At 36.9% G+C, this 27,755-nt stretch overlaps 5 protein-coding genes across 6 annotated transcripts in view; 1 reads left to right on the top strand and 4 right to left on the bottom strand.

The window, feature by feature from the left end:
* Positions 1-643, bottom strand: part of LOC104809442 (deoxyribodipyrimidine photo-lyase) — a 2,883-nt gene extending 2,240 nt beyond the window's left edge. For both annotated transcript variants that reach the window (XM_010535446.2, XM_019202115.1), the window contains exon 1: positions 270-643. In XM_010535446.2, the coding sequence (XP_010533748.1) occupies positions 270-578 (309 nt within the window). In that variant the 5' untranslated portion in view covers positions 579-643. The remainder of the gene's footprint in view (positions 1-269) is intronic.
* Positions 644-7,925: 7,282 nt separating this feature from the next.
* On the bottom strand, positions 7,926-10,313 carry LOC104809664. The gene has a single exon (XM_010535707.1). It carries the CDS (start codon positions 10,311-10,313, stop codon positions 7,926-7,928), a length of 2,388 nt encoding a protein of 795 aa, XP_010534009.1.
* Positions 10,314-12,529: 2,216 nt separating this feature from the next.
* LOC104809439 (RNA polymerase II transcription factor B subunit 5) lies at positions 12,530-13,931 on the top strand. The gene is made up of 3 exons (XM_010535442.1): positions 12,530-12,855; positions 13,329-13,414; positions 13,519-13,931. The coding sequence occupies exons 2-3, from the start codon at positions 13,380-13,382 to the stop codon at positions 13,694-13,696; spliced, it is 213 nt and encodes a 70-aa protein (XP_010533744.1). The 5' UTR covers positions 12,530-12,855; positions 13,329-13,379; the 3' UTR covers positions 13,697-13,931.
* LOC104809440 (ciliogenesis-associated TTC17-interacting protein) lies at positions 13,911-14,654 on the bottom strand. Its single transcript, XM_010535444.1, has one exon. The coding sequence runs from the start codon at positions 14,641-14,643 to the stop codon at positions 14,158-14,160; it is 486 nt and encodes a 161-aa protein (XP_010533746.1). The 5' UTR covers positions 14,644-14,654; the 3' UTR covers positions 13,911-14,157.
* Positions 14,655-16,544: 1,890 nt separating this feature from the next.
* On the bottom strand, positions 16,545-19,424 carry LOC104809438 (ACT domain-containing protein ACR8). Its single transcript, XM_010535441.2, has 7 exons — positions 19,088-19,424; positions 18,427-18,472; positions 18,209-18,323; positions 18,054-18,121; positions 17,396-17,953; positions 17,201-17,305; positions 16,545-17,088 (listed from the first exon to the last, which is right to left on the bottom strand). Exons 1-7 carry the CDS (start codon positions 19,147-19,149, stop codon positions 16,738-16,740), a joined length of 1,305 nt encoding a protein of 434 aa, XP_010533743.1. The 5' UTR covers positions 19,150-19,424; the 3' UTR covers positions 16,545-16,737.
* Between the last annotated feature and the right edge of the window lie 8,331 nt (positions 19,425-27,755).

The following is a 27,755-nucleotide window of genomic DNA, read 5'->3' as shown; positions in this document are numbered from 1 at the left end:
CTACACGATTTTATGAACTACACACAAGATCACCAAAAAGAACAGAGCTTTGTCCCCTAAAGTCTCGTAACTACTAACATTTGAAGCATTCAAAATAAAGCCTTTGAACGGAAGGAAAATAACGACATTTCATCTACCAGACCCATTTCAATGTAATAAGATCACATGAACAAACCCTAATTTCAGCCCCCAGTTAGTACAGTCGATTTCACAAGTAAACCAACGAGTTATAAATGATGGGTTCATGTCGGATTCAGCTCTGGACTCACCTGTAGCAGAAAAAATGGGATTTGAAGAGATTCTATCTGCCGATGAAGCTGACGAAGACCCTTCAACATAAACCCTAATTGCCTCGCTCTGGCGCCGAGAAACTGATCGAACAAATTGAACGCCACCGCTACCGGGGTGTTGGCTTTGTTCGCCTCATCGACTGCGTGGATCAAAGCCCAGTTGTCTCTCAGCCGTTGATCTCTAAACATCCAGTAAACGACGGGCCCCACCGCTTGATCAGATGGTTTCCGGATACCTTCCTTCAGGACCCGGATCCGACCCGGTTGAGCAGATGCCGCCGATGACATCGGGAGAAGGAATAGGTTCCTAACGTGCGCCGTCGGTGAGAAGAAATCGCGACAGAATAACTTGCGCGGGGGATGCGCACGTCTTCGAAAAATGGAGGGAAGGAAACTCACCTGTGTGGTTCGAATTGTATGTACGTGGACGATCTTTGCATTGACACGTGTCCGATACTGGATTCTCCAACTCTCCCTCTTGTCTATCTATGATATGTTTTAAATTCCATTTTAACCCCCTAATCTCTTTCCTAAATTCAAAATGAACCATATTCTTTGAAAATCATTATCAATCCAAGACATTTTAAAAATGATGGGTTCATGTCGATTTCACAAGTACATAAAAGTATTTTAAACTCTTGTATTAAATATTCACTTCTTCATTTTATAACCCTTTTAGAAGACTTCATGTTAATTCTTCATTGTAAGCCAGACGATAATTCAATTGAATCCAAATTTATAATTATGAGGGTAATTCGGGAAAAATAAATAAATCATTATAGTAATTTTGTCTTCTTAAAGTAAAAAATTAAGTTATATTTATATATAAGAAAATATTTTGTTGTTGAAAATATTTTTACTGTTCCTTTTGAATTTAAAATACATTTTCACATGTTCTAATATTTGCTTGTCCAGATGCACTTTATGATCCGATATTAAATTATTAAAATACAATATAGAAAGAGAAATTAGATTCAAATGTATGTAAAAAAACCCATTAACTTTCTTTTCATTGCTACATCATTATTTATATTATCTTCAACACTATAGTGGATCAATTTTGGAAGATAATGAAAATTCATTTGACATTTAACGATAATGAAATTTGAAAAAAAAATCTAAAAAAGTAATAACATATTAAACTATAAAATAAATTTTAATATTAAAATATACGATAACAACTGATTTAAATTTTAGAATGCATATTTTCAAGAACAATATGATAGTTGTAGATTTTTTGTCTCTTCAGCTAACCACATGGACCTGGTCTTATATCTTTTGCGACCAAACTCTCTTTTTTTTTGTGATAATCCGGAAATTCACCGGGCCTTCGGCCCAACTACATCTCCCAGAGGAACGGGACAGCCCATGTGAAAACCCTTTCCCAACCAGGAATCGAACCGCCAACCTCTGAGTGCTTTGCACCCACGTGCTGATCACTCGCCCACAAGCTGTTGGGTACGACTAAATTCTCTGTTCTTTTTCTCTTAACGGTCTTTAACACGTTTATATTAGTTTTCACGGAATCTACTTAGAACTAAAGAAATTAATGTGATTATACATAAAATTAAATGCTACACCATACATAATATTAATATTATATATAATGGTATGGTACACTGCTAAAATATATTATTTAACTAGTTGTTAAAAAAAATATATGGTAAGAACTAAGAACATAAAATCACTTTGAGCAAACCCTGTTTAAAAAAAAAATCTACTAGAAACAATAATAAATTTTTTATCGTTTATGAATTCGAGAATTAATGAGTACATAGCATGTTTTTTTTTGTCAAAATATATATGATGATGATAGTAGATATTCTTAAAAAATTACCATGGGTTTGTTCATCATTTTCTTACAATGAAAGGAAACTAGATGAAATAATTCATTCACATGTCCAAATAGGCATTCTCTTTTTTATCATTATTGCGCTTTTATTTATGCATTTCATATCAACTCTGCCATGAGTAATTATAATTTTTCTCTTTACAAATATTATATTTTAATATCCCTTTATAAAAAAGAATAAACTCTGTTATTAAAAATATATCCAAAGATATCATTTGAAAGAAATGATATATGCAGTTATATTCCATACATGTTGTATATATTATTTCCCACTCCCTCTCTCATACTCATTCAATTGCAATATGCTAATTATATAAATACAAATTTCACCAAGTCTGTACATTTATTCATACACTGTATCATACTAACAAGAACGAAATTAAAAGTAGAATTCCATCAATATACTATGTATATATATATATAATAGTATAAACACAATTTTAAAAAGTATAATCCTTTCGACCGCAAAGACCTTGCCTAATGCAATCTCGCGGCTGGACGAGTTATAGTATTATGGTTTCTTAATGGTTAGCGTCTTATCTAAAGAAAATATTATTCGTGTTTTTTTGGTTATTTTCCAAATACAAAGAAGTCACACATATATACAACTCAAAAGAACATTCTAGTCCTAATAATAAATTTAGTATAAATAATAATTGTGTGTTGAACACATATTTCTATAGCACACATATCCCTATAACACATATTCCTATAACACATTCAATATGCCCCCTCAAGTCGGAGCACCGGAGGTGAGGCCGATCTTGACACAGAGATCATGGAAGAGAGTCCGAGCGAGAGGCTTTGTGAGAGCATCCGCGAGTTGATCTTTGGAGGAAACATGAACGACCCGAAGTGAGCCATCCGAAACTTGACCACGAACAAAAAGGTAATCGAGGGCGAGATGCTTCATGCGTGAATGAAAGACTGGGTTAGCACTGAGATAAGTAGCACCCACGTTATCGCAGTAGATGGTCGGAGTCGAGGGAGGAGAATATCCAAGTTCGGAGAGCAAAGAGACAACCCAACGGAGTTCAGCCGATGTGTTAGCAACAGAGCGATATTCTGCCTCGGTGGAAGAGTTGGACGACCAAGAAATTGGATGTTTACCGAGATAGACAATGTAGGCACCTGTCGACTTAAAGTCACCGGGATCACCAGCCCAATCTGCATCACTGAATGCATGAAGTAGCTTGGAGTTTGTTGCAGCATAAAAAACACCAGATGCTCGCGTGCCATTCAAGTAATGGAGGATTCGTTTGGCTGCAAGCCAATGCTCATCAGTCGGGGCATGCATAAACTGTGACAACTTGTTCACAGCAAAAGACACATCTGGTCGTGTCAAGGAGAGGTACTGAAGACTGACGATCACAGTCCGATACTCGGTCGGATCAGGAAGAGGAGAACCGGATGTGGCTGTAAGACGAGATGTGGACGCCATGGGCGTTGCTACTGGCTTGGCGTCATGCATCTTGGTGCGATGTAGAAGATCATTAATGTATTTACATTGACTGAGAAATAAGCCCATAGGGGAACGCGTCGCCTCCACGCCGAGGAAGAAAGATAGGTCACCAAGGTCCTTAATAGAGAACCGAGTACCGAGAGAGATAATGAAGGATTGGATCTCGTCAGAACAACTGCCTGTGACAATAAGATCATCTACATAGACAATAACAAGAAGTATAGAACCGGTATAGCGGCGATGAAAGAGCGAGGCATCAGCAAGAGAGTTATGAAAACCACAGCCAAGAAGAAAACCACGTAACTCCAAATACCAAGCCCGAGGAGCTTGCTTAAGACCATATATAGCCTTATGAAGCTTGCACACAAAGTCAGGATGATCACGATCCACAAATCCCGGAGGCTGAGACATAAACACTTCATCACTGAGTCGTCCTTGGAGAAAGGCGTTGTTAACGTCAAGTTGACGGATAGACCAAGAGCTAGTCACGGCAAGACTGAGAACTAGGCGAATAGTAGTGGGTTTAACCACTGGACTGAACGTCTCAAGAAAATCCACACCCGGGCGTTGATGGAAACCCTTGGCAACTAAGCGAGCTTTGAACCGATCTACTGAACCATCCGGCTTAGTCTTAACCCGAAAAACCCATTTGCAGCTCACGGTATTCACAGCTGAGGTCAGCGGCACAAGCTCCCAAGTACCATTCCGGACAAGGGCATTAAATTCATCAACCATGGCTGAACGCCATTGAGGATCCTTAAGCGCTTGAGCAGCCGAAGAAGGTTCACTGGGAATAGAAGGCAAAGACACAGCCAAAGTGAGCTTTTGAACAGGTTTAGTAATATGATTCTTCCCTCGAGTCATCATGGGGTGTGTGTTCCTCGGCGGAGAAGGAATAGACGCAGGTGCGACAGCGGAGGAACGTCCCTCGGCGGGCTGCAGGACGGGCAGTGCCACATCTGAGTCTTCTTCCGAGCATTCCAAAGGCGAAGGAGCTGCACATAAGGGCGACGAAGATGATGATATAGAGGCCGGAGGAATAAATGAGACAACAGCCTCAGTGAAAGTGCTCGGTGAAGACAGAGATTCTCGAGAAAGTGTATCATCCAAGGAAGAGGAAACAACACGAAACCGAGAAGGGTCCGACATGGGAAAGATGTCACGATGAAATACAACGTGATGTGACACAAATATACGGGAGGACAAAAAGTCGAAACAAATGAATGCGGATTGGGACAAGGAATGACCGAGAAAAACACACGGAGAGGATTTGGGATCAAGTTTATGAGAGGTGTATGGTCTAAGCCACGGGTAACACAAGCACCCGAAGGTTTGAAGTTTTTCATATTGCAGAGAGGAACCAAAGAGAGACTCGAAAGGGTTTGACATGGATAACGTCGGTGTTGGAAGACGGTTGATGAGAAATACGGTCATGGTAAAGGCAAATGACCAAAAAGAGACAGGTAAAGATGCATGATGAAGAAGGGATAGACCGGTTTCAACTATGTGACGGTGTTTTCGTTCAGAAATACCATTATGCTCGGGAGTGTGAGGAGGAGTGGTGAAATGAGAGATACCGTGGTCGGTAAGAAACGAGCGTAAAGCAATAAATTCCCCGCCATTGTCCGTGTAAAGAGAAACAATGGACGACGAAAATTTTGCTTCAACCAAGGATTTAAAACGAATGAAAGTTTTCCGAACCTGAGATTTGTGTTTGAGAGGATACAACCAAGAGTAACGAGTGAAGTGATCCACAAACAATACGTAATACTTAAAACCATCAAGAGACAAGACGGGTGATGTCGAAACATCAGAAAAAATAAGCTCAAGAGGACGCGACGAAGAAATAGAGGATTCCGAAAAAGGGAGTTTATGGCTTTTATTGCGAGAACATGAATCACAAGAAAACGGTTTAGAATCCCGAGCAAAAGGTAAATTGAATTTAGAGACAATATGACGAAGAGTAGAAAGAGATGGATGGCCTAGACGAAAATGTCATTCACACAACGAGGGCTTAAGACGAGAAAAAGAAACATGAGGAGACGGGAAAAAGGAGGAAGCCGGCCACTCATATACACCATCTTTAAGCTTTCCCGTGAGAAGTTGCGCCCCCGTGTGTAGATCCTTCACCTGAAATGAATCAGAAAAGAATTCAACCGAGACGGAATTAGACTCACATAGTCGAGACGCCGAAATAAGCTTCTTTTGCATTGAATGAACACAAATAACATGTTGAAGAGTCAGAGGACGAGTAGATGATGAGGTTGAGAGGAAACCCGTATGTGTGATGGGAAGGCTGGACCCATCACCGAGAATAACCTCGTCTCCACCACGATAGGGGTTGTGGAGCGAGAGAGAGTCGAAGTCCGACGTTATGTGGTGTGAGGCTCCACTGTCAACAAGCCACGGGGAAGCGTCGTACGGATTCATCGTGGTGTTGTGGGCGCGAGGCTGCCATGAGCGTGGTGAAGATGGCTGAAATTGCGTTTGGTGAGGAGAACCACCGAGAATGCCCGATGCCGAGATTAGGCGAAAGTGAGGACACCTTTGGGCTGAGTGTCCTTGAACTCCGCATGCCTGACACTTGCCGAGATATCCACGAGAGGAGCCAGAGGCTTGTCGCGAAGCAGAATGGTCGTGGTGGCGACACTTGCTGAGATATCTACGAGAGGAGAGAGGGTTATAGGCAACAATGGATACGGTGGCGACAACCACTGCATCGGTTGCATGAGAAGAGGAATTTTCCTGCGACATGATCGGATCGGCTAGGGTGTAGGATAAGAAAGAATCGGTAAAAGAGGTCGTTAGACTATTTGCTCTGATACCATCTAAAGAAAATATTATTCTTGTGTTTTTGGTTATTTTCCAAATACAAAGAAGCCACACATATATACAACTCAAAAGAACACTCTAGTCCTAATAATAAATTTAGTCTAAATAATAATTGTGTGTTGAACACATATTTCTATAGCACACATATTTCTATAACACATATTCCTATAACACATTCAATATCTTATTTTTTTTAATCTAATATACTATATTATTTAACGTAAAGGTTAGTTTTAATTGAAGAAGGGCATTAACAGAAAAATGTAGGGGATCCTCACGTGCCGAACTCCTACGCATGCACGTGATTAATCAGTACACCAGTTATAATCTTCTTATTTATATGAATTAAAATTAGAATTGAATCGGTTCAGTGATTATTGAAATTCTCATTAACAAAAAAATTATGTAAATGAAGTTTTATATTAATTAAAATTAAAAAAGATGATTTGTCAATAAAAATATCCTAATCATCATCCATATCATTTAGATTGGTTTAATACTTAAATTATAACCACAATTGAACAAAACAGATTTGAAATTATTAAACCGATCAAAAACCTTAAAACCTAGTCAGCATCCATATATATCATGTCATGTATTTTTCTGGAAGTTTTATAGTTTAGATATTTATTTGAGATTTTTATAAAAATTTGGATATTTATATACGATTTTTCTATCAAATATTAATGTAACTTCTTTTTTAAATACATCTCTTTGAGCGGGTGCTTTTTGTTTATACTTTTTTGGCTGAGAAAACCAAACCCCAGAAAAAAAAACAATAATAAATAAAGTGATTCCTCAAGGAACTTCAAACTTCAAAGTGCTCAAACACCATTCATTCCCTTCAATCGATAACCGAATATTACATTGGCAGATAAAATAAATGATCGCTCACTCTTTTCCCAGCTTCTATAATTATGAATGATCAATTATTGGTTAAAACATATCAAATGCTACACTTTTCTATTTATATATTTACAATAATATATATATATATATAACTGGTCATATATATAGATATATTTGTTACATTAATGCGTTAAACTTCAAAAAGATAGAATGGCAAAGGGGTTGTGAAAAATAAAATAAAAGGGGAGAGAGTACTCAGACCTATCTGTTTGTCTCGAACTTAAATGGAAAAACAGCATCTAATTCAATTATACATTTTGTTCACTTTTAATAATTTTTCTGCTTTGCACTGTTTTTACTTAATTTGTGTAGTTTCACTTTTAGCTGTCTGGTCAGCCCATTTATGAAATCTTACCACAGAGTTTTCCAAGTTTTTTTTTTTCCTGCTGTTGATAAAGGCGTTTTCGTGGTCCTTATTTTAACTTTTTTACCCCAAAGTTCTTGGCTTTTATACCCCAATGGATCAAGAAAGATGGAAACTCTTTTCTTTAAAAAAAAATCTTTTTTTTTTAAATGCCAATGTCTGATCGATATTGGCCAAGAGGTACAAAATGCAAGTTCTAACAAACTAATGAAAATTTCAGGCGGAGGATGTATCCACAAGAACCTCGTTCCGCACATCATCCTCACAGTTAGCCATGGCGAGTAATTCTCCGTCCCCTTCCTCCTCGTTCGAGAAATCCCTCCTTTCGAATTTTGAATTCGCCGATATAAAAATCAGCTTCTGTGCTCGATGTATGGCTGCTCGTGACGGTCCATGCGAATTTACCCATCTCAAGATAGAGGAGTTGCACTTGAACCCACAAGAAGTGGCGTGGAGGAAGATGAGCCTAGCCGCGACTTTTCCCAGTGACCTGAACTCGCTAAGACACGTTTCCCACACAAGTCTACTGCTTTGCGGGTTTGCTATTCTCATCTTTCCCGTAACCGGGTCTCGTTCCTTCATTTGGACCGCCTTTGCGTACACGGGGTCGAGCCCTTGTGTTCGCCATTTCATCAGTTCCATCAGTGCGACGTGCGCCTCGTCTCTAGACACGAGCCTCGTTATCAGCTTATCTACGTCCTTCTCTTGCTCGGGTGACAGGCATTTGAAAGGAGGAAGATATTTTCCGGTGCTGTCCTTTGTCAAGTAAAAAGGGTCGAGTACGAAAGTTGCAGCCCATGCAGGGTGGTAATTCTTCTTGAATCGTCTCTCCACTAGTTTCTCGACATGCCCTTCCGCCGCCACATTATACTTCGTGCACCAATCTTTTACCTTCGATCTTAGCTCGTCCCATAGCGGGAGGCATTGCCCTACTAAGGGCCTTTCCTCCTCTATTCTCTTAGCCATTTCTTTGACGAGTTTAACCAGCGAGTGAACCGCCTCGATATCGTGCCAGAACCCAACATCCCCGACCATGTCCCTGAGCTCCCTAGCCATAGGATCTTCCATGGAGACAACCTTACAAACATCATCATGTATTACCAACTGAATTGCCCTAGCAGAGTTCAACATATCTTCAAGTAGACTATACAACGGCTCGGACAAACTCGCTCCATTTCGGTCGTCCAAATGGTAACAGTGCAAAGGCAGTGGAAGCATTCTAGATTCGCCATGTTCTTGCAGCTGATACTTACAAAAAGCTTGTCGGATTTGAGCGGTGTTGTTGATGAAACTAACTAGCCTTAGACAATTCTGAGAGACGGATTTGAACAAAGGAAGCTCCTTGCTGAAATCCTTGATCAAACTGTTGAAACCTTGAAATTGACAAGAGAGATTCACCATCCATTGGTGTTGATTCTCCAGATTCTCAAGTGCTTTGGCCTTGAACCTGTCTGAAACTATCCCAACACAACGGTGCGGTGAATTCCCACAGATGCCCATCACTGTCTCCCACAAGAGCTCCTCTGCGTAGTTTGACGGCATATCGCCTTTCACGAACACTGCTCTGCTGTATACACTCGTCCCATTCGGCAGATTCACGATCAAGTTCACCAGATTCTCGCCCAAATTGCCGAATTTCCATCCGTCGGAAGAGATTTGGAAGAACATGGCGTCTCGGAGTCTGTTTTCTGCTTCAGACTTAGATTCCTCGTACTTGATGTCCAATCTGCTCGTGGCGAAATCTCTCCTGGAGATGACCGGTAAACCTACCTGCGTCAGAAAAGCTCTGAACTTGGGATGCTCCAGACCGGACAGAGAAACCGAACCGCAAGATTCGAAGACCCAATCGGCGAGAGAATCGAGGGCCGATTCCATCTGCGACTTGCTGAGAGACGGAGTGTTCGACGTCTTAGGGCTCTTGAGCTTCTTCACGCTGTCTTCTAACATCGCCAACGGACCCAAATCGCCTTTCCCGCCGGAGAGCATCAAATGCGGCTGCTGCGTCAATAAACCCACCGGAGACGCCGAGTACAGCGACTCTCCGCCACAGAAACGCGACGGGTCGATGGCAGTAATCGGCGCCACGTGGTAGGATCCCCCACTCGACGGCGAGGCCAGGGCAGCGGAAGAAGCGGAGGACCTACGTTTTCGGTAACGCTCTCCGCCGTGGCGGTGGCGGTGGCGATGGTGCGGCGGCGGAGGAGGATTGGCAGAGGTGATGGGTGTGATTAAGGAGTTGTTGAAGTTGGGGCAGGTGCCTCGTTTCAGGTGCTCGGAGGCGGTGCGAGAAGGGTTCGAGGCGGAGAAAATGGCGTCGCACAACGAGCACCGGAGCTTCACCGCCTTGGGAAGGCCAGTGTCGGTGTTGTGGACGAGGATAGGTTCGAGGTGCATCCAATACCACGCGCCTTTCCCCTTCACCGCCTTCGTCCTCACCGTCGTCAGGCCTTCGTACCTCTTGTGCAACGCCTTCGCCGTCAACTCGTCCGCCGACGGACCCTCCGCCACAGCAGCCACCGGAAGATGTGGCAGAGGAGGTTGTTGCTGCGGCTGTGGCGGCGGCGGCGGAGGAGGAGCCGTCATGGCGGTGTTTGTACTCGTCATTCCGCGATGACCCAGATGATTAAAACCCACGAATTTCCCCTGGGCGGCAACAAAATTCAAACTTTTTTTTTCTCTCAGAGTGAGGAAAAAAGGATGAAATTTTTTCTCGCCTTTTAACAAGGGCTCAAGTATCTTCGTTCTCTGTTCTTGTAAGAGACACATTCAGCCGAGGAATTCCGGCGGTTGTAGGAGCTTCGGAGACTCCATGGAGATTTTCCGGCGATCACGATACTCGCTTGTTCCCCACGGAAAAAAAAAATTCTCCCCTCATTGATCGGTTTTTGTTCTAGCTGTCTGAGATTTCAACGAAGAAAAGAGACAACAGAGAAACAGAGAGAGTGAGGGGAAACGAGAAAAATAAGAGCGAGACAGAGAGTATGGGAAGGTGAAACACACGCGCGGAGATGAGCGCATGAGAGAAGACGTGGAACGAAGCCTTTGATAGGAACAAGGCGAGACCACCCGCAGTCCCACGTCGTACGAGAACAGGAACATGGCAATGGCCGATACACTCCCTCGCCTCCTCGCCATTGGAGCGTGTTTCTCACGCGCTCCGTGAAGTTATGGGGCTTTTCTCTTTTTAAAATTTGCCTTTTCATGTCTCCTTTTATATTCTTCTCTCTCTTTTTTTAGTGATTTGTTGGGTTCTTTGTCCATTTCCTCACCCCCTTAATTGCATTTAGATATTTTATCAATGGATATTATTTAATATTTTTCATTATTATATAGTATCAACTCTTCTATATCTTGGTACAATACAACTATTATATATGGGGAAAAGAATGATTAAACTAAGAAATGATTCATGACATAAGCAGTAGTCTCGCCTTATTATGAGTGATTGAATTCTCTTGATTAGATATATAACTATGGATTTTTATATGGCAAGGGAACCCAATGCTTGTATGGATTATTTATAACAATATCTACTAATGGAGGAGTGAGAGTGATGAAACATTTTTTCGTTAATATTGTCAAATGAAATGATTAAATATCCCAATAGTGGACTAATATGAATTGTATACGTTTTTTGAATTTTTTTTTATATAAAAATCTGATTTTTAAAAAATATACATAACAAATTTGGTTGGTGGGGTTTCCATTTGTGACTTGTTATCTATGTGGGATATATTCGGAATGTGGGCAGAAAAGGGCAACCTAGGAATTTGTTTTGTTTCTAGAGAGAGAGACTGTGTGTTGTGTTGTGATGACAAACCTTCACAAGTGTTATTGTTTTTTCCAAAATGCAATACAATATTAATTATCTTGGTTTAATATATACATATATATATATATATATTGTGATTTCTTTTTTTTCTTTTTTTTGTTTGATTGTTTGTGTGAGATTCGTGATTCTCATGGGTAGGTGGCAATTTAAAGTCATGAAAAACATCCTGCCTTGTGCACTCGGTTCCTATTTATATATTATTTGCCATTTTATGCATTCATATTTTGTTATGTTGTATCATACATTTATATAAACTTGTTAAAGATTTGAATTAATTAAGTTGCTTACATTTTCCATTCACATTTGAAAATTATTAAAAATATTACAATCAAATTTTTCTATGTACAGAGCTATATCCAAATTCTTTTCGGTCGAGTTTGTACATTCACATCACATTTATTTATGCCATCGGTCTTCCCATTTTTCTCTTAAGTATTTTCTTCAATTAAAATAAATAAGGGACAAATAATATAAGCGTCTTTAAATATTTTCTTCAATTATTCTGTATTTTTAAAAAAGAAAACGGATCATGAATATGGAAATGAGATTATTATTACCCTAAATAATATATGGACAATCCGCACACATTCGTATACGTTTTTCTTTGCATATTAAGACTGTACCGAGGAGGTTACAACTTAAGAAGTTTCTAGCATATAATAATCATCGTATATACATCTATTGAATATCCAATTGTACATACATACTTATATATATGTGTGTGTATAATAAAATTATGAATGTACGTACAATGGACATCCCATTAAGTGTCTTGAGAAAGGTTAATTTAATGTATACGCCGGAGAGCTACACAATTTCAGATTGATCAGCCTGGGCAATCGGGGTTTCACCGAACCGATCCGAATAAGCGATTTCGGTTCGGTTCGGTTATTTTTAGAAAACCGACCGATCGGATCGATTCGGGTAAATAACCGATTAATTCCGGTTATCTGAATAAACCGAATTTAAAATTAAAAATCTAGGGTGAGCCTCCTCCTCCCTCTTCTCACTCCTCGACGACATTTCATTTTGCTTCTTCAGCTCCAACGTCGCCGGCAGTTTCAGCTCCGTCGTCGCCGGTGTTCTCTCCTTCGTCTTCGCCAGTCTCAGGTCTTTCTCTTTTGTCCTTCTTCGCCGTCAGTCTCAGGTCTTTCTCTTTTGATTTTCTCTCCTTCGTCGCCGGCCATCTTTTCGGCTCTGGACTGTCTCTTCGCCACCGGTCTGCATCTATTCTCTCGTATTTTCGGTGACTCACCGGATTGCCCGAGCTCGTCCACACCCAAAGCTCCCTTTTCGTCAGCCGAATCGAGAAGGGTAATCGAAAAACGCTCTCTTTCTATCGAATGCAATATTGATTGATTCGTTCTGTAATGTTGGTTTCGTGTGTGATCTGTGACTGTGTTTTCCAATTTTTGAATTGATTGGGTTTCTTTACACTGAGTCTAATAAACTGTGCTTGGAGTTGATGGACTGTGAAATAATCGTTTATTCTAGCCGATTTTCGAGCTTTCTGGATCACTTCCGTTACTATATCGATGTCCGTACTGGATCCATATTCGTAGTTTCTAGGGTTTGTAGGCCGGGAACATCTTCAGAATGATATGGGTATGATTTCTTCGGGAATATGGTAAGTGGATTATGTTGAATGTTCAATTTAAGGTCTTTACAAAGTGGCAACCATGAAACTTCCTCGATGATAGATTAGTGATTCCTTGATGAATGAGCTTCACTCTGGTGATAGGGAATCACACGGTTCATTGAAACTCTTTTCTTGTTTCTTTTGTCAGTTCCATAGCTGCGGTTTGCAGTTTCTGGATTCCGATTATTGCTGACAAATCATGGTTAACGCCATTAAAGGGGTTTTCATTTCCTGGTACCTTACCTTAATCCAACTCTATTACATATCGGAACAAATCTTATGAACTGAGGCGAAATCTCTTCTCATACTGAATTCTTCATGTTCATGTGATGATACAGCGATATTCCGATGGCTCAGTTCATCATCAACCTGAACAACTCGATGCCCGCTTCTCAGAAATTCATTATACATATACTCGACAGTACCCACATGTTCGTTCAGCCTCACGTCGAGCATATGATCAGAAGCGCCATTGCCGAGTTCAGGGACCAGAACTCTTACGAGAAGCCAACTTAGATATAAACTTCTGCCATTTCAGGATCCACATGGAAGAAAACTCATGGAAAATCTATAGGATATGTTGTCAAAATCGGGTCTGATGCTCATGATATTCAACCCGTGTCGGTTTACTTCTGTTTTCTCTGGTTATGACCGAATTGGTTGGGGGTAGAGTTGTAGTGATTCAGACCTCCTCAAATTCTGTCTGTTGTATTTGTCTGCTTCTTGAAAGTTGACAGATATGGTACTGTACTGTGTGATCTTGTACTTGGAAAAGTTATGTTCATGAACCAAAAAAAAAAATGTCCTTCCAAAAAAAAAAAAGAGGAAAAACCCGAAATCGAGATGGATACAACCGAGATGATCGATAAATAACAAGAGGATCGATCGGTGTAAATGACACAGAAGATGCAAAACATGTATTTACATATAAACACAGAGTTTAGAGAGATCATCAAAACAAAAAACTGTTGTGCAGGTTATATATCCACCATTCTCTCCTCCCTCCACCCTTCATATACCCTTGCAATGAAATCTTCAACACTACTCCTCAAGCCATCATCATCATCATCATCATCATCATCATCATCATCATCACCATACCATTCACTTGTATCACCATAGTCACCATCATAAGCATCCCATACATCCTCATCTTCACCACCATAATCATAACCACTATGATCACAATATCTTGTGAAGCTCCATGAATCGTTCTTTACTATATCACCAGAGGCGATATCTTCTTCAAATTCATACATAACGTAAACTCCTCCGATCGTCTCCGGGAACATTTCTTCGTTTTCTTGATAATCCGAGTGACTATTGTCGACGATTAGCAAGAAAATGATCGTACTAAGGAGAAAACAGAGAAGAAAAGGGCTCGGAGGAGCAGACAAATAGTTCGAAAACAAGCTCACAATCGCTATTGAAGCAATAGTTTGCCAGATAATCTTCATGTGCATTCCCCGGAAAAGGTTTTTTTTTTTTTGGTGGATACTCTTTTTTTTCAGGGCTTCTTATATGAACATAAGAGGCTTGAGTGTTGTGCAAGATTTAAGAGGTAACTTTCCGGGAAAATACCAAGAACTTTGCCGAGAAAATGAGTAGAAAAAGTCCATTGTGTGAAGTAATTGTGATATATAAACATATATATATATGTATACGCATCCTATATTGTGTATTATTTTAAGTATAAGATTCTAAGCATATGTTGTATGTCTGTTTCTTGATAAACAAGTTATAGTAGAGTGTATATTTTATGGGTTTGAGAGAATGATTCAAGATTCTTGAAGTGGATAGTTACATTTTAAGATAATCACATTCAAAAAATAAGCTTCTCTTTTATCTTTTTTTTTTCCTTCCTGAAAATTTCCTTTGGTATTTATGTATTTGGCGAGTCAAAGATCATCGTATCCATGTCATAAGATTCGCAATGTCAAATTGTATATTTTTCTTTCTTGAAAGGAATGTGAAATTAAAAGTCAAATGATTGTTTCTATATGTGTGAATAGATTTAGAAATATTTATTATCGAGATATTAACCATATGATGAAAATAATAATGAGAAAAATAGAAGTATTAGTTTAGTTTCTTGAAAGGATAAAATATCACTTTAATGCTAATTTTCACAAGTTTATATGAGTTAGCTTAAATAATTAAGATTAAGATTAATCTTAATTATTTCAGTGCTATTAATTTAAATTCGTCCATATAATATCTTTATATATTAAAAGTAAAAGAGTGAACACGCTTAAGTTTTGACTCTGTCCAAATTAAAATTAAAAGTATGGCACATGTAAATTGTAATTCTACATGCAAAATCCTTGTCCTAAGCAAAACTTTGCTTGCCGGTCGATAAAACGCCATGAAGTTTGCTTTGAAAACCCGAAACTGTCACGCCGTCTCTTCGTGCACGCAAACTGCACGACGTTTTGTCTTCAGGCGAAAGAAAGTGTTTAAACTCCATCCGTAATCCATGAGCCATCGAGAAAAAAGGTCTCCGTCTAAACCGGCTTAAACCGATCCTTAACTGGGAAAAGAAACCACCCGGTTTCCTCCCTTGAGCACTCATCAAACAGACATAAAAGAAAAAAAAATTGACGGTGGCAACTTGTACATTCTACAACTCAAGATGATAATGGGCCGAAAAGTTAATTATGGGCCCATTAATTATATTTGGATGTTAACTCATGGACCTTATATATGGGCCTACTTGAGCGTTAAAGGGATAATACTCATACGCGCACAAGTGGCGCGTGAAGTCAATCGTAACTCATATACTTTTTTTTGAAGAAAAGAGATTAAACCTTTGTGATGCCATAATTTTTTTCACCGTTAATATAGATTATGAATCAGTCGATATTATTAAAATAAACAATTTTTAATGATAATTTATTAAAAGATTATATAAGTTTATGGATGGTGAGTTCGGTTTGGTTTTTTAAAACTGAATCAAATCGAATCGAAAAATACAATATTTTTTCCGATTTAAACCGTTTTAAATTCTCAAACGGTTAGAAAACCAAATTTTCCAAAACTGAACCGAATTTTAAAAAAATACCTACAAACCGAAAATTTTCGAAAAAATATATCTTTTTTTTAACAAAAATCGGAACCGAACCGATCCGAATATAATATAAAAATCAATTGGTACCTATTTTTATAAAACCGAAAAAACCGAATTAATATATTCTCGCCCCGAACCAAAACTAATTCCCAAAACATCCACTCCTATCTTTCCTTTAAACCTCAACCTCAGCCCTGAAATCAACCCACATTTTTTACTAACTTATAAATAATATTCCACAAAAGTTAAACCTCAACCGTTAATAATCTAACTTCACAACTACCAAAAACCAACAACAAGAAATAATAAAAATCTTTAAATTAGAAAGTTGATAAACCCTAGTGTGATACCTAAAACCCTAAAAGCAACACCAAATCACCTATTATAAAAATAAAGCATTAATCCAATACCTAAACCCTAACCATTTTCTATGTACATAAAAGAGGAATAATGCCACCAAATTCCCGATTTCATCGATTCTTACAGAAACCTAAGAACATGATTTCACCAAACCGAAGCTAAAGAGGTTTCTCCAAACCAAACTCCCAAGTGAAGTCAACACTGCCCTTCTCTGTTGTTGTCCTTCTTCTTCCTTGTAGAATACCAATGGCGTTTCCTTCACTCTCAATCGCTCAAACCCTATTCTTTCCCGAACGTTTTCGATCAATTTAGCATCTGCCGCCTTGCCATTGGCATCCGTCACGTAGAATATGTTTGTTGCCATATCACCGCTCGTCGATATCTCAGCTCTCGTCACGTTCAGACCGTTCTCTCTGAACGTTCTCGTAACCTCGGCTAGTAACCCTTGTTTGTCCGGATGCCTCAGCTCCAACCTAACACCCTACCAAATCAAAATCAAGAATATATAATGTAGTTCAGATTTCGGATAAAAAAAGGAGAAAACTTTATCACAATTTTATGATGGGGAATGGTTCATGAATCATAATATATACCTCGGATGCTCTTCTTTGGACCGCGGCTTGTAAACACTGAATCACACGTTGCCTCTCGGCTTCTGAACTGATGGGTGACCCGTCTTTATGCCTTATATAGAATTCCTGAAAATAAAAAAGAGAGAAACCTTTAGTTCATATTCATAAGTTTTCATCGGTAAATAAATAGTTGGATTCTTCTAAGTTCTGACATACCAGGTAAGCTCGGTCTGCTTTCGTGTTGATGGTGGCATGAAACACCACATAATCCATGTCGGTCAATGTGCACACGACATCAAACAGAAGCTTTGTCCGATCTTTACACTGAACATTAACAACAGAGTAGCTTCTCTCCGCCCAATTCTGAACCGTCACGACTGAAGATTCCTCCTTCTGTTTTCTGTCATAGTCCCTGTCCTCGAACATCAACTGATGCAGCCTCCTTTCCGTGTGTGTCACCGCCATTGATACGCAAGTTCTGGTGGCGCTTCTGAGGTCGTTATCATCCTTCAATACGTTTCTCAGACGGGCTTCGATCCTTGCGATTTGATGCGAGTCTTGAATCGGGGAACCCGAATTACAGTCTTTCACGTATATGATCGCTGCGATCCTTCCGTTGTGTGTCCAGATTTTGGCATCAACCACGTCACAGTTCAGATCAGACAGAACAGCAAACACTTCAGACAGTAACCCGACTCTGTCAGTTCCGGTTAACTCCAAGACCGTTAGCCCATTCACTTCGATGTTTTGCCCGTAATAAACCGTCTCGATCGACTGCAAGAAAAAGCATCATCGTATACAGAGAAACATTAGAAGATGATGAGAAACACAGATCAAACTGAAAAATTCGATATTGTAAGTGACAAGTATTCACCTGTTCAATGTAGCTCAGAACGCTCTGGTCGTTCAATTTGTTGCCGTTTATATCAGTCACATGAAAAACTGCGATACCCAGAAAAAAATATGAAAACCCATATTACAAATAGGTAATTTACTACTGAATATTTCGAGTATTTGATTTGTTATTACCATCCATGTTCCATCTCCCATCAGAAGAGATGTAAGCTTTTTTAATGGAGAGGTTCAAATCGGTCAGAATCTGTACGGATTCCAACAAGTTGCCGTGTCTCCTTGCGCTGTCAACCTAAACCCATTCAAAAAAAAAAATTATAAATGAAATCGATAAATCAATCAAGCGGTGGTAATGTCTGTCTTCAGAAAAATTACAGAGAGAACAGAAACCTAACCTTGACGATTGTTGCGGAAGCGTAAACGCCGTTGTCGATCACGACCCTGTAATAATATCACCCAATATTAAAGTTCTATACATATACATATATACATATATTCCCATTTCATTATTAAAAGGACTTTTAAATTCTCAGCAATGACGTTTTTTTAACTGAAATTTCATTGAAAGGCGGTGACGATAAAAGTCCCAAGTTGATGATGGGCATCAAGTATGAACACGGAAAAAAACAAGAGAGACAGGAAAAGGGAGTCGGGCGATTCTGGAAGAAGACCAAACTAGAGGAAAACGACATGGAGAATAACCTTCAAAATTGGAAATGGTATTAATACATTTGAATAAATAAAAAAATCAATTCCTCGTTGTTGTTCCCCATACTTTTAATTTTAGCTTCTTAAAAAAATATTTTCTCGGTTTACTGGCAAGACATTTGTCGGAAAGAGGCGAAGAAGGGAGGTAACGAGAGAAAAAAACCCATAAATTTTTCTCGGAAAATTTAACTTCCGGACATTCAGATTTCAGTAATTTTCGGTGAAATGAAAACCTGAATCAGCGGGAAAATAGTGCAGTTCGTCCCTGTATCTGAGAAATCTAAGGTTTGTGTAAGAACAAATTGAAAATCGGAGGAAAAAAAACAGAGGTTAAAAAAGAACACAAACCTCGGAGTGTTCATCCTTATCACAAGCTTCTCGTACTCATCCAAACAACCATTAACCCCCATCTTCTCCCTCTCTCTCTCTCTCTCTCTCTCTAACGGCGCAGCCCTTTCGATTCACCTCTGTTTCTCCCTACCAGAGACCTCCGACAAAACTCATCTCCCTCGCTCTCTCTCTCTGTCCGAAACCTACGAGACGGTTTTATTCTCTTCAATGTCTCACCGGCGTTACTCCTCCACAAAACGTAGTCGTTTTACCCTTCGCAACCGCGACTCAGATTCCGTTACCTCTCTCTCTCTCTCTCCTGATTCTTTCGAAAGAGCAAAGCACGCTTTCGCATAAACCCAAGGACGAGCCTCCATTTATAATACAGTTATTATATATTTCTTTTAAAATTTTGTCATAAAAATATATATATTATATTATGAGCATGGAGAGGCACGACTCGACCCAGGCCCCGTTTCAAATAAAGTCTTCCCTTGTTCTGACTTTTTTTATTTATTTTAATTCATTCATTCATAATGGTTATTAACATGATTTAATGAAATCAAATTAAACATGTAATTTTTTTATTATATTATTGATATCTTAATTAATGAATTTTATAAACGTAATTATATATCTAAATGCAAAAGTGTTAAAAATAGATCAATCAGAGAATTTCAGCCAAAAGGAAATATTTTTATTTGATATATATGGAAGATCGTATCACAAATTTAAATTTGAACATATCAATTTTGTTATAGAAATAAATTAATTCTTCCTATTTATACATTCTGATAGACCACCATTGGTATTAATAAGGATATAAATTCTAGACGGAAATAGACTTTGAGCATTCCTTAATTATGCATCTATATCCCTAGTTCTCTATATATATATATATATTATAGATATTATTTTTTTACAATATTACACATCACATATCATATATATTCAATAAATGATAATATTATTTTACCTTAACAGATGAAATTATTAGATTATACAACGTTATCGATATTTTACTAAACAAACTTATATCAACGAGGGGACAAACCATTCCCATCTTTATGACATCCACATGTCAACAGATCCGGGGGTCATGGTTGATCAACTGTCAAGCTCCGATGCCACGTGTCCTGTCCAAAGTGTTTGCCACCTATTACCTTTGCGTGCTTTCCCCTCCAAATACAAGATGCCACGAGGATCAGACGGCCCAACGTATACCACGTGGCATAATACCACTGTTCCACGTGTAATCGATGCTCCGTGAGAAAAATTTAACCCACCTCCCGAATCATGACGTGTGCACGTGACAGCTACGCCCTCCTTGATTCCCGCTTTTTTCCGTGGAACTTGTTGAATTTCCGATGGTACCCTCAATTTGGTCCCAATTCCTCGGACTTTTCCAGGGCATATCCGTCTTTTAATATCTTGAGAATTTTCGAATCGAAGATCCGGGGCCCAATAGTTTGGATTTGAAAGCTGGCGTTCCAAAGGGGCAGGGAGTGTTATTTCAAGCGCTTACGAAGGGTAAAATCGTACTCTTATGGGGAATGGGCAGCGAGTAGGAATGGACACGTGGTCGCTTTAAAATGGTCGGGAGGTGATTAAAGAAAGAGGGAAGCCGCGCGTGATGCTCACGTCGATGAGGTGATTTGCTCGGCGGAGTACCCTACTGTTCATTACTCTCTCTCTCCATTTTACTCTTTTTAAAAATAAAAAAAATAATATATCAGCCAAATTGGGATTTATGTGTATTTAGTTTATTTATTGGAATTTGCATAATAAAAATTAATAAAGAAAAAGTGAAAATCAGACGAGGATTCGAAGAGATAGTTGGTTGGCATTAGATACGTAGGGGTCCACGTTCTGCAGCACGAGTATGTCACGTGCATCTATATATTGTGGTTGCGGAGTGGAAACGTTATTATCTATAATCAATACAAATTGTATGAAACTAGTGTGAGCATGTAATCATTTATTAATCTACTTTACTCACATTTTACACGAAATCTTAACTTATAACGTCTAATTTGGTGAATCCTCCATTGTTTTTATCGGGTTGTAATCGTTCTATACCAAAAAATATTTTTTTTAAATAAAACAAAAACGGAGTTTGTTTTTTATGTATATTTATATATTGGTAAATATTATATATCCATCTAAAATCTAATGTTCAAATATAAGGTTATTGTTTTTAACGTCCTTTGATTACCTATTAAAGTTTTCAATCCTGTCCGTTTACGTTGCACGATGTAGAAGCACGTCTGGCCACGATCTCGACACGTGGAGGATACAGCCATCCGTACATTCCTCTCCAACGACGTGCATTGCAGTAACCGAAGCATTAACTGACACGATAACTCACTCTATCACAAATTTTAGTTTGGAGAAGAAAAGAATATTCTCTTTTAAAAAAAAAAATTGGTGTTTTTACGCTCCGTTCACTCACCTCGATTTTGGCGGGAAAAGTTCCCGCCGGTGCCTGGTCGGGCGGTGGGAGCCACGTCATCACAAGATATTATCCTTATGGGTTGTTTTAAAATAAAATACTAATATTTCTGTGACCCAAGGATCAATCCGAAATGGATAATTCGAGAAGATATTATTCATTTATTTATTTTTATGTCGTTTCTGCAAGAATAATTCTTTTTTTTTTAAAAAAAAAAGCAACACTGAAAAGCTATTAAAAAATAGGAAATAAAAAGAATTTTGACACTGTCCAGAAAAAAAAAGGAAAAAAAAAACAGCCTTTGGGTGCTCCGAGGAACGCAAACGCTTACGGCGGGGAGGGGGTGGGGCATATTGTCCACGTGGCATGACAACTCGGCAATATTGTTTATTTTTTATTATTTTATATTTAGTTGTGATTAGTTTTGATTTAGAAAATAACGGACATTTAAACCAAAACTAAATTCGATTACATATTATTTGAATAAATTGAATTTATTTATATTTTCGAACCAAGATATTTTAACAAATTAGTTGTTAGCTTTACAAATATGAAAATAACGCATCAAACACGTAATTTATTTTAAAAAAGAGTGAGATTATAACTGTTTTAATTTATAGAGTTCTCGAGTTTTAAAAAATCAAAATTATACCCATCATTAGTTGGGTTATCATTTTATTTAATTGAGTATTTCATTGGTTTCTTTGATAAAGTTCATTACTTTGCTTTTTTGACCGTTATTTACTTTTTCAGCGCCAAATGTGAAAAATGTTTCCATCTCTATAAATAAAAACGTGAATTGGGCCCAAAATCTTTATTTATTTTTTTAATGTGTATAATGTATAGAGTTTTTCAAGTTCAAATTCGAAACAAAAAAGATTATGTTAGACAAAAAATATACACCGAATAAAGGTTTCCATATGTACATATAATGTGTTTCTGGTTTTGATTTTGAATTGGATATATACAGTTTCCCTGTTGGAAATTATAAATAAATAATAAAGGTTAATTTTGAACCATTAATATATCTGATAACATATTATGAAACTAATAAAATTATACCATTCGATTAAACATTTAAAATATAACGTATCGTGGTCGTTATACTACAAAAAAACCTGCATATAGCGACGGAATTTGCGACGAAAATTTCCTCGCACAGAAAATTACGATGGAATGTGACGATTTTACGACAAAATGTGAAAAAAAAATTATCTGTCGCAAACAGTAGCAAAATCCGTCGCAATTTGCTACGGTTTGCGACGGATAATTCTGTCACAACAAATAAATAAATGATTTATGACGGAAAATAAAAATTGCGACGGAATATTCCGTCGCAATGTATTTGGTTTCGTTTTTCGACGACTTTTTTTGAATTTTGGGCGCGTAAATTAATTTCATTTTGTGACGGATTGCGACGAAAAATTCCGTCGCAAAACGCAATATAAAACCACGAGTCGTCTTCTTCACCAGACTTCAAAGATTTTCGGGAAAAAAAAATAAAAATCGCCAATTTTTTTCTAAATCTCTCCAAAGATCGCCATATTTCTCCCATAAGGTAATATATGTGTATTTATGTATATATATGTGTGTTTTTTATGTGTTTGTGTGTGTTTATGTATGTGTATGTGTGTGTAAGTAAATGTGTATATATATGTGCGAATGTGTATGTGTGTAAGTGAATGTGTATGTATGTGTGAATGTGTATGTGTGTGTGTTTATGTATGTGTATGTGTATATATATATGTGAATGTGAATATGTATGTGTATGTATATGTGATTGTATGTGTATATGAATATGTGTATATGTGTGAATGTGTATGTGTGTTTGTGTATATGAAAATATGTGTATATATATGTATGTATGTGTATGTGTGTTTGTATATATGAAAATATATGTATATGTATGTATGTATGTGTATGTATATTTGTATGTGTGTAATGTATGTGTATGAATGTATGTGTATGTGAAAATGTATATATGTATGTATATATAGTATATAATTTTTTTATATTTTTTTAAAAAATTTTAAAACATTTGCGACGGAAAAAATTGCGACGGAATTATCCGTCACTTTCCGTCGTAAAACGCTACATTTGCGACAGCGCTATACCGACGGAAATAATTCCGTCGTAAATTTTTAATTGCGACGAATTTCCTTTTATATTTGCGACGGATTTTTCCGTCGCTATATAACTGTTTTTTTGTAGTGTTACAAACATTGAAATTATCCCACCGACTAATACGAGACGTATTTTACCATCATTTACACATATTTCGAGAAATACTTTCTAAGAAATCACTTATTATAATATTATTATATAACGAAAATTTCGGTGTTTTCTTATTATAGATAACCGAAAAAATAGATATTTGTTTGTATTAGTACCTCAATCAATTCATTTAAATTATTTTTATTGTATAGTTTCACATCTACAAAGTGTTCAAATCTTTTACATTTTGATGCGTTTAATTCATCCTCTTATCTATTCTTTCTATAAATTTACTAAGAACTGCTTCTACTTTGTACTCTATCACATTGGCGATCACTCGGTTTTTTCATCGGTATTAGAAATGCCACATAGAATATATAGAGTTTTAATATATTGAAGGATAATTGATTAAGATCAAAAGAGTTTTAAATAGTAAATGCTATTATAGAGTTTAGAGATGGAGAGAATTTGAATACTTGTCTTTATTAAATTTAGAATTTTGAATTTGTAGATTAAAGTAATCAATTTTTTTTTATCAATTTTAGGCTATATATATATGAATAAATAAAATAAAGAGTCAAAATTATTTTGTTTTAAATTTGGAATTTTGTATTAAACCCGGTTAACTCACAACGCACGATAAAAAAATCAGGGTGATACATACATGCATACGTACGCATATATATAGTATACATATATATAAATACTCATATGCAAAGTAAATATCATATCATATCATATCCATTGAGATGTGTGAATGTGTATATTAATAGGGAAATGTTTTCTGTTATTGATAATAGGAAGAATACATCATAATATATAGCAAAATACAATAGAATATTCTAGGCATAATATCTAGGGTAAATCATAACAATATTAATGATAATATTCTAAGAACAATATCTTCCTATATACCCCCTCAAGATGAATCATCTATGATGAATTCAATCTTGTTACATAAAAACTAAAAATTGAAATTGTGATCGTATTAAACGAATCATCTTCCATATGGTGGTGTAGTCCAGATTTGAGTTGGTGTTGCTTGATAACGTTTGAAGAGCTTGAGAGTTGTATTCTCAGAGGTTGATGTGGCACGGATGGGCGGCGCATATGCGCGAGTTGGGTTGCGCGACAATGAGGTCGGCAGCGCAAAAAAAATTGCGATGTGTATAGCGGCTAGGCCGGAGAAAAGAAAAAAAAATGGGTGCAAAAACACGACGCATAATGCGTGGTAGTCTAGCAGCGGAACAAGAGAAGAAAATAAAAATAAGTGACGCAAATACGTGGATCGACGATCAGAGTTTTCCAATCGAAAGAGGCTAATAGCCATGTTTAAAGAGCTTACAACGGCTAGGGTTGACGTCGATAAACGAACGTCGTCAAAGAAAAAAAAAGAATAGCACATCGACTAGGGTTGACGTCGATAAACGAACATCGTCGTTAAAAAAAAATAGCACATCGGCTAGGGTTGACGTCGATAAACGAACATCGTCGTTAAAAAAAAAATCGGCTAGGGTTGACGGTGATGAACACCGCCGTCGGGGAAAAAAATAGAAGAAAAAAAAGAGAAAAATAAATTTAAAACGATACTCAAGACGATGATACTATTGGATTTAGTACATCGTTGTCATCTTCATCGTCGTTTTCGGATTCAACCGACATTGTTGATGAGGAGAAGAAAAAAAAATTAGAGCAAAAACCGAAGCTCTGATACCATAATAGGGAAATGTTTTCTGTTATTGATAATAGGAAGAATACATCATAATATATAGCAAAATACAATAGAATATTCTAGACATAATATCTAGGGTAAATCATAACAATATTAATGATAATATTCTAAGAACAATATATGTATGTATTTTTTCGGTCTACGTGCGTTGGGTATGTATGAGATTTGCAAAGATACGCATGGCATGTCTCTCTTCACGTAGTAAAAGTGTGGTGGGTGGGTCCATATATAAACCCTACATATATATATATATATATAAAAACGGGCAACAAGATCAAATCTAGACCGTCCAAATATTTTATACGATAAATCTCCCATTAGATTTGCCACGTCCGATCCTTTGCACGCGCTATGCCCTTTCTATGTATTATATGTATATGCACATATAGATCCATGTACATGTTTATTTTCTTGAATTTTGATTTTTTTAGTTTGTAGATGTGCGTTACTGCGTATGTTTTTTTCGGGGAATGTTTATTTTTAATATATATATATATATGTATATGTTTAATATATAAAATTGAATAATATTTAGTTATGTTAAAATTCGATATGGTTTAAATATTAATTTGATATAACTTTGTATATTAAATTAATCAATATTATCTGAACGAAGAAATCAAATAACCTGAAAAATTCTTAAATTGTATATTATATTTAATAAAAATCAATTCCAAATAAAATCGAATATAACAAAGTTATAATAGAAAAATAAATAAATAAATGTAATTGTTTTAGAAATTAAAATCTAATTAAAAAAATCTGAATCTAAATATTTTTTTATGAATATTGCGTATGTTAGGATATAAATGGATATTACAGATATATGTTTTTTTTTGGGAAAATAAGAGAAGGAAAAAATAAATAAATAAAAATGGTATTCGGAAGTGGGATAGAGTGAGAGCTGTCTCCACCTGTTATTAGTGAACGAGTGGAAGCACACCACTCCTCTATCACACCGTTCCTTGATTTGGTATTTAATAATTAATCATTAATTAATAATATTGTTATTATTATATTCGATTTTGTTTGGTCAACGAGCAAAAAAAATATTTGAAAACTTATTTCAAAGACAACGGTGTATATTAAATTATTGAATATTTGATTTTGTAGACAAATAATAACACTACAGTCGCTAAGTTTGATTTTGTATTATATCATTTTAAAAATGGTTTATAAATGATTAATTGAAAGTATGATTCGAGAGTATAGGCCATATAGATTATTAGATGCTCAAAACACACCAAAGCTTCATACATTCATGCATATATATACATATGATTGTTGAATTTAAATTTATTTGATCGAATCAAAACGAGTCTGATGTTTGAAAAGAACGATAACTCAGTGATCATTACGTACGAATTAGCGGTAAAAATACTATTATAAAACCTTTTTTTTTTGTTTTTAAGATTTAGGAAGATGGAAATGTAAGAACTAAGCAAAGGTGCTAATTAAGTTTGCCTTTAAAGTTTATAATTCCATAATTCCCGAATGTTTTCATCTAATTTCACTATTATGATTAGGTATTGGATAAGAGTTGATGCAATTATAATTTGGACCCTTTCACAACACTCAAAACGTCGTAATTATAATTGGTAAACCCAAATCGTAACTCGATAATATTCTTTTTATTTTATCAATGAAAAAAAAGCCCAATAAAAGATAAGGCAAGGGCTTAGAGACAAGTCGTACAATATCCAAGTTGTCTCCTGTCCTCCTCGCCAGTCGCCACCACCAAAGATAGAGTAAATCGAATTTTTTTTTAAAAATTCAAAATTTAAATCTATTTGACTATCTTTATTTTTATTTTATCGAATTATTTGTTTAATTCCATTGTAGCAATTTTCGCGTTGACAATGACAAGGTCATACCGATAAAGGATGCAAATTATTCTCCATCCACTCAAAAAGGAACAAGATACGACTTCACGATTAATTATTCACGAATGACTGTATGGTCGTCATCATCACCATCATCATATAATTTTCAAAATATGTGCATTTTCATTGTTACAAAGTGTCTCATAACGCAGTTCCAGGTGAGGCAAAAACTAGATATTTTTCAAATATCGTCCTCGAACCCAAATATCATCTTCAACAAAAGAAAAATGTTGTCACAATGCATATTAATTTTCACGAATTCATTATTGGTTTTTCATTAACGACCAAAACCAAACGGGGCATTATCCAAAATACACTCTTTTTCTTTTTATTAAAACTACTTCTACATATACCTTTATTCAAATGTAACCATATGACCAAAATAACTTTATGGTCACATGATGG

The sequence above is a fragment of the Tarenaya hassleriana genome, unplaced genomic scaffold (genome assembly GCF_000463585.1).
Source record: "Tarenaya hassleriana unplaced genomic scaffold, ASM46358v1 Cleome16, whole genome shotgun sequence".
Classification (NCBI taxonomy): domain Eukaryota; kingdom Viridiplantae; phylum Streptophyta; class Magnoliopsida; order Brassicales; family Cleomaceae; genus Tarenaya; species Tarenaya hassleriana.
Note: the sequence above shows the minus strand (reverse complement) of the source record. Positions and strands in the feature narration are given on the sequence as shown.

What these genes read in the sequence shown, in the direction of transcription:
- LOC104809664 (XM_010535707.1), bottom strand. Translation starts at nt 10,313, where the DNA reads ATGACGAGTACAAACACCGCCATGACGGCTCCTCCTCCGCCGCCGCCG.
- LOC104809440 (XM_010535444.1), bottom strand. Translation starts at nt 14,643, where the DNA reads ATGCACATGAAGATTATCTGGCAAACTATTGCTTCAATAGCGATTGTG.
- LOC104809439 (XM_010535442.1), top strand. Translation starts at nt 13,380, where the DNA reads ATGGTTAACGCCATTAAAGGGGTTTTCATTTCCTG. An exon ending in AAAGGGGTTTTCATTTCCTG is followed by an intron (nt 13,415 to 13,518) that starts GTACCTTACCTT and finishes GTGATGATACAG; the next exon opens with CGATATTCCGATGGCTCAGT.
- LOC104809438 (XM_010535441.2), bottom strand. Translation starts at nt 19,149, where the DNA reads ATGGGGGTTAATGGTTGTTTGGATGAGTACGAGAAGCTTGTGATAAGG. An exon ending in CTTCCGCAACAATCGTCAAG is followed by an intron (nt 18,324 to 18,426) that starts GTTAGGTTTCTG and finishes GAATGGGTTTAG; the next exon opens with GTTGACAGCGCAAGGAGACA. An exon ending in TTCTGAGCTACATTGAACAG is followed by an intron (nt 17,954 to 18,053) that starts GTGAATACTTGT and finishes TTTTTCTTGCAG; the next exon opens with TCGATCGAGACGGTTTATTA.